At 40.5% G+C, this 6,978-nt stretch overlaps 1 protein-coding gene across 1 annotated transcript in view; it reads left to right on the forward strand.

Annotated features, from left to right (window-relative positions):
- The window catches only part of RNF144B (ring finger protein 144B), a 30,392-nt gene extending 23,759 nt beyond the window's left edge, over positions 1-6,633 (forward strand). Inside the window, exons 4-7 of the mRNA XM_054381814.1 lie at positions 2,997-3,201; positions 4,339-4,483; positions 6,212-6,301; positions 6,493-6,633. Coding sequence (XP_054237789.1) covers positions 2,997-3,201; positions 4,339-4,483; positions 6,212-6,301; positions 6,493-6,633 — 581 coding nt within the window. The remainder of the gene's footprint in view (positions 1-2,996; positions 3,202-4,338; positions 4,484-6,211; positions 6,302-6,492) is intronic.
- Positions 6,634-6,978: the final 345 nt, after the last annotated feature.

Genomic DNA, 6,978 nt, shown 5'->3' on the forward strand with positions numbered 1-6,978 from the left:
GCACTAATCCCAACCCTGGCTAAGACCTTTTGTCTGTCCTGGATTTAGTACTGCCCCCAAAGCTGACCTTCTTGGATTCTTCAATTGGGCTTGGCTTATTAGCTTCCACTGACCTGAAGCTTTATTCTCAGACATGACCCTAACCTGGCCTGACCTGACAAATGCCAACATTGGCTTGACAGTCTTTTTCTGAAAGTAGCAATAAACCTTGCTGATGGCACCTGCTGGGGCTAGATTCTGACCCAGAATCTTCCCAGAGACTCCTGTTAGCTGAGATCTTATGTTCCATGTGCCTGTGTCATGCTTAGTGCAATGTAGCCCTTTTCAAACTTAGCACTAGAGAAAACCCAGGATGCTAGTGCCTAACTCTGTCCTTTCTTCCCTTAAAATAGGCAGGTACTAGGTTGTCCTTCATGACTTTCTCTCTGATCAATGAAGCTCTTTATTCAAACTCTTCAGCTTCCTATATTTAGATGACTCTTCTTTCAACTTCACTCTGTTGAGACAGGGGTTCTTTATTTCATCATCCTTTTTGCTTTACTAGAAATGCTAATAATAAATAGCCAGCATCTTGTGAAATTTGGAAGACTTACTCTTGCTCTGTAGTCTTTGGTTATCAGTATTCAAGTAATTGGTAAAGCCAATGCTTCTCACCCTTCCAGACATCTTCCATCATGAGGTTAACATTGAGGAAAATGTTGAAGATCTGAAGAAAGTCTTAAACTGTGCTAGCTAATTTAATAAAATAAATTTCCCCTCCACTTCCTTGGTTTTTTAAACAAACAATATTGCGTGGAACAGTAGTGAGAAGTAATTGGTATACAGTTGTGGATGTTTAATAAGGCAGTTTAATAAGGAATGCACTCAAAATATGCTTTTCTCTTGGAGGTTTCTCTGTGTTCTTAGAATGCAAATGTTTTCAGGCTTAAACACAAGCTTTTTTACATAACTGTAATGTCTCTGCATCCAGTCAGCACCTAGCTACACAGCTTCTATGCAGCATATTTTGACAGAAGAAAAAGGAATTGCTTTATGTCTGTTTGGGATGGGGTTGATGTGGTTATCAGAAGTAATGAAGTAGAGGAATAGGATGTGGTTAGGATATATGCATTACATTTCTGGGTTTGTGACAATTACCCAGCTGGTTGAGTGGTAGGTGATGAGAACCTCCATTTTATGCCTTAATGAAAATTAGTCCATTTTAAAAAGAGGTGTTGCTAATACTTTGCTAAAGAGTCATCCTTTCAGTAAGTAGCTCTCCTGATCCAGAAATTCTCCTTCAGGATGCTGCATTTGCCTCTGTCTGTCTCCCACATCTCACCTGTTTGCTCATGTGTTTTATGAAAACTTGCCAGATCCGTGCCTGAAACAAACCTTTTGTGGGAAGACTTTTCTTGTGAGAGTGGAGCGAGTGTGGCTGAACTGGCTGTGGGAAAGCAGGGGAAAAGCTCGGGAGGGAAATGGCCTTAACCAAAAGATGAAGCAGCTTTTCCTTTTTTGGCTGCCCCTTTTTATTTTTTTCTGGTCTCACCTGTACTCCATGGTAAACAAAACAGTATGAGACAGCATGGATTGCAAAACACTATCTGTAGGTTCTTTGTAAAATGGAGAAAGTAGAAAAGGAGGAAGTTTTGTCTCATTTATTACATCTTGCTGCAGCAAATTGGTAAAAATCAGTAATATTTGCAGCCTAACCCCCCTGCTCCCAGTGGTGTCAAGCCCAGACATCCTGTCTTTCATCCAAAAATGGGATAGGAGAATTTAGATTTCCAGAGTTGTGTATATTAAGCAGCTATCTGCAGGACCTGCACTTGATGTCATTTTAACTGCTGTTTATCAACAGAAGGCATGCAGAACCTACTGTGTGAAGGCCAAAGTGCAATAGCCAGTATGAGGCCATGGTCTTATCCAGTTCAGAGTTTCTTTTAAGAGACACAGAGAGAAGCTACGTAATAATGATTTCTCAGTCAGTATATGAAAATGGGAAGTGTTTTGTACTGCCCATCCATGTCTCTCTCTCAAAATAGTTGCAAACTATTTTGTTGTTGTTTTCATTCAGTAGAAAGCAAAATGTTTATATGTTTGGGGTGGCAAAGGAAGTATATGTAAGTGAATAAGAGGAAAAACTGCAACTAGATTCTTGAGGTGGCTGGAGGTAGATGATACAGGTGTTTTGCTGGCCATTGCCATGGATGTAGAAATTCTCCATAGCTGTCAGAGCATTCTGACACAGACTTAAAAATCACCTGAAGTCAGAGCCTTGTGTACTTGTCTGTCCTGCAGCCAGCAGAGAAGATGATCATCCTGATGCAGTTCCTCACTCTAAATGTTCTGAACAAGTGGAAGGAAGGGGTGGCTTTAGACAAACTGGAGTTTGTCAAGGTGGACAAGATTTCCTTGAATATTAGTCCTTGAATAAAGGCTGGAAAGTGAGAGGAAGAATCAGCGTTTACCATTCTCTGCCATGCAGTGATGTCTGCAAATCAATGTCTCCACCCTGAATCTTGCTTTCACTGTTGTAATCTCATACCTGCCAAAGAATGATCATATTATAAAGTGAATATTAATCAGTTTGTAGGTAGAGGGCAGATATTGAGGCATGGGAATTGACTTGGCATTAATTTAATGGCAGTTCTTCTGCCGTTTACATGAAAGATAATGCATGGTGTGCACATGTGAAAGATATGTCACAAGATGTGTGCTTCTCAGCAAGCAGCACTTATGTTCATGTTTTGTATCTCCCTATAAAGGCAAAAAATATATTTCATGTTGTATATTGCCACTCTTGCCATGCTTCCACTGCAGCTGTCTTAGCAGACAACTAGAGAGCTGCCTAAAGAGGAGGAGGAGGCCCAAATGCTTGTGGGTATCATGGGCACAGAGGGCTTCAGCTTTTGCACCCACATGCAGAATTGGGACTTGCTCACCCAGACACATGCTGCTGAAATGAGAAGAGGACTGTACAATCAGTTTTATTTCTCTCTGTTACATTTCAGAAGTCCACTTGGATCCCCAGAGAATGTGGTGCCCTGCAGCTGACTGCCAAACGGTGTGCCATATTGCACTGAGTGAGTCAGGAGCACCAGTGCCAGTGGAGTGCCCAGCTTGCCACCTGACATTCTGTTCTTCTTGCAAGGAAGCCTGGCATCCACAGCATCTATGCCAGGGAAACCTAACTACTCCAGTACTAACTGAGCAGGGGTAAGAGGAGAACCCACAGAGGCAACATGGTCTTTCAGTTCTTTTTGGCATGGAGTGCTAGCTTTGTGCCTCATGCTAGTTTCATTGGGCTTCCTTATAACATCTCTGAGACTTTCCATTTCTCTTGATGTTTCCTAAACATAATTTCCATCTAAATATTAGTTAAATTATTAGTTGAAATTGGGTACTTACCGAATTCGTGATGCCACTGACACTTCTGGTAGGTGAAACCCTCTGGGGCTTTGAATCTGCCTAAAGGCTTTGTTTACAGGCTCTGATTGCTAGAATTTTGACTTGTGCCCATACAAAAAATCCAATATGCTAATTTTCCGACATCCAAACTTTGCTTGTACTATGACTAAGAAATCACCCCTGCTTAATATTATAGAATCTCATTATAGCTGACTCTTAACTCTTACACAGAGTATAAGATGCCCCATTTGGTGTGAGACATCTGATTTATTCTCATTTTGCTTAGGTATAAACAACTTACACATAAAGTTGCATAAGACATTAATCTACAGAAAAAAATCCACAAAACTTCTGTGTTATAAATTATATAATATGTGTGGCCATCCATCTTTGTTTTCAGAATCAGATTTGGTTCAGTTACATGTTTTCAAAGCTTTCTATAATCTTTTGCAAGAAATGAAAGATGTACTGAAAAATCTAAACATTCTGCTTGCTAGAGACTTCACTGAACAGGAGTTACCCAAGAGCGATGATATTTCTTCTCTAGCTTTGATCTTTGGCTTTGGTGGAGCTGAGGGCTGTTTTCTCAGGCAGGGACAGTACTCTAAATTGAACAATCCAGTCCTATTAAATGAGTGGTTCAAGCTGTTTTAAAAGTGATAATTTTTGATGGTACACATGATGCATTTGTGGATATAGTGAGTGTTGGTTTTATGTAGCATAAAAGACCAAGGGAATGGAGTTTCACTTTTACATGCTCTTACACCTAGTAGTGAGTATATTTCAGTGTATTCTACTGAATGTAACAAGCTTCACGCATTAAGTGCATTAAGACAACAACGTTAGATACTCTCTAAAATAAGCACAGTATACGTTAGGCAGTGGAGCTGAATATCAACAGTAACAACATTCACATTTCACTTTAATATTTCCCTTCTCTTCTAGATCCCTTACTGGAACAGAGACAGAGGCACCAATTAAGCAGTGCCCAGTTTGCCGGATATATATTGAGCGAAATGAAGGATGTGCTCAGATGATGTGCAAGAACTGCAAGCATACATTTTGCTGGTACTGTCTACAGAACTTGGATGTAAGTGCTGCAACAGAAAGCAGCTAGTTAAAGGGTAGTGAGGTTGACGTTATTATGAGGCCCTGTACAAGCTCTCCACCAATTTGTTTATATCCTAGTGTAGGTTTTATCTCAGTTCAGCTTCTTACTTAATTTCTTGCCTCTCATTCATCCAGTGCTTTTTTATTTTTATCAACATTCTTTTCCTGTAAAGGATTATAGCCATGTCTGTAGGTCTTGTGCTAGGTCTTTGAGTGAAATGGGACAGCCTGATTCTTTCTGGAGGTCCCTTCCAGCGCTTTGTCTCATTCCCTCTTCCAGTGCAGTAAAAATAGTTTGTTTAAGAGCTGGAAGTGTACTTGACCTGCTCCAACTGCAGTGGTCACAGCCTGTCCAAAAACTGGTATGATACTGGGTGAAGGGGGTTGTTTCATGGAAAGGTGTGTTAAGAACTCATGTGGACTAGATCACCTTTACTACTCAATCTCTAGTGCTATGTTTGCCGAAGAGAGGAATTGGTTAGTAGGCTTGAGGATAAAAATGTTGGATTATGAACATGAATTGTGAAGTACAGGTTGCAAGTTATTTATCAGGTGACACCAACTAGTCTCAACAAGCATCGACTTTCAGGTGTCCAAGCAGGATTATGAGTGGAGGATGTAATGTGCTTGTGTATATGATGGCTTCGCTTTTTGGTATAGTCATCAGTAACAACTGTGGGAGCGTGAAAATGACTTTACCAGCCCTTGAAATAAAATGTTAGATGCTGTTTGGCTTTTGTTTTCTTCCTTATTGTATTCCACAGCCAGAAACTGATGAAACTTCCTTATTCATCCTTCCTTTTCTCAGCATGCTAAGCAGGTTTCACTTAGCATTATGTCCTCATTTATTTGTGTGAACATGCTTTCTCAACATGAGTCTTACGCCCTGCCTCAGAGTACGTACAGTACACAGTGATTGCTTAATACCGAGCTGGACTGGAAGACTGTCAGATTCTCACAGACTCCCCAGACACACTCATACCAAGTTTTCATCAGTTCAAAGGAGGAAGAAAAAACAAACTGTTGTCATGTGATTCCAGTGTAGTTTTTCTAAATGTACAGGGTTACAAGAGGTCCAAGTGGAGATGAAGGTAATACCTGCCAAAGCCAAGACTATGACTGAGGAACAAAAGAGGAAGCAGCCTCAGATTACAGTACAGCTGGCTAGGGGAGGGTAATGCAGGGTATTAGTCACCTTCTAAAGAAAAGATTGATTATTTAATAAGTACTACTGTGAAAAGAGAAAGGAGACAGGGATTTCTTGCTTTTTAAATCTTCCTATGAAGCCTAGGAAGAAAATTACTATAAAAGGAGAGATAGCAGGAGAACAGAGGGTAGAAGTACCTCAGGAATATGATCCCTCAAATTGCTAATTTTCAGAAATACCTGTGGTTTACAGGCCCGTTAATCATCACCAAATTACAGTCTAGGTACTTGTGCAGTAGGTGCAGTACATATGCTCATGCTTTTTAAAAGCAGGGGTGGGAGATATGCTATATGCTATATATATGCTGAGGTCCCAAACACACCACACTTTTTGAAATTGCAAGAAGTTTCTCTAAATAATTATTTGGAAGACAGATGAACTTGTCTTCTGGCAGTTGGTACTTTTAAAGCAGTGTTAGAAAAGTCGTATTTCCAGTTCTGTCTTGAACCTTTCCCCGCAGTACTGTAACCTGCTCTTACAACTTCTCCTTCTGTTTTGCAGAATGATATCTTCTTAAGGCACTATGACAGAGGCCCTTGCAGAAACAAGCTGGGCCACTCACGGGCTTCGGTGATGTGGAACAGAACGCAGGTGTGTTCCCTGTCAGCTGAGCAGAGCTCTTGCACATGCATGAAGCAAAGAGATTTTACTCATCACTGAAGGACTGAGATGATTATTTTCATGTTTTCCTCTATTTTTTGTCACCTATGTTATACTTATATATGCTAACTTGTATTTTCCACAATAGCTAAACACACATTTTTCACCACCATGTTTTTCAGGTTGTGGGGATCCTTGTTGGACTAGGTATCATAGCACTGGTGACCTCTCCCTTGCTGCTTGTGGCATCTCCCTGCATCATCTGCTGCATTTGCAAGTCTTGCCGAAGCAAAAAGAAAAAACATAGCCCACCAACAACCTAAAACTCCATCTGTTTGAGCCTCCATCTGTACAGCATATATATGTGGGAAAGCACAATGGTTGTATTTTGGTGCCATACCTACTAAATAATACTCCTTTTTCTGCCAATTCTGAGGATAAGTGCCTATTCTTTACAGGCTACTCTATCACTAACCAGTCCCAGTGAAAAGTCTAGATAATTGTGCAGCACATATGGTATAAGTTTTTGCTTCATTAAAGGAAAATGGGACACCATTCAGTAGTCCATACTCTTAAAGATGAGACCTCTAAAACTTTACCATCTTCATCAGCTGCACATGACTTGATCCTGCAGTATTACTCTGCGCTTGCAGTCCCAGTTGTTACTG

This window comes from Indicator indicator, chromosome 6, assembly GCF_027791375.1.
Source record: "Indicator indicator isolate 239-I01 chromosome 6, UM_Iind_1.1, whole genome shotgun sequence".
NCBI lineage: Eukaryota > Metazoa > Chordata > Aves > Piciformes > Indicatoridae > Indicator > Indicator indicator.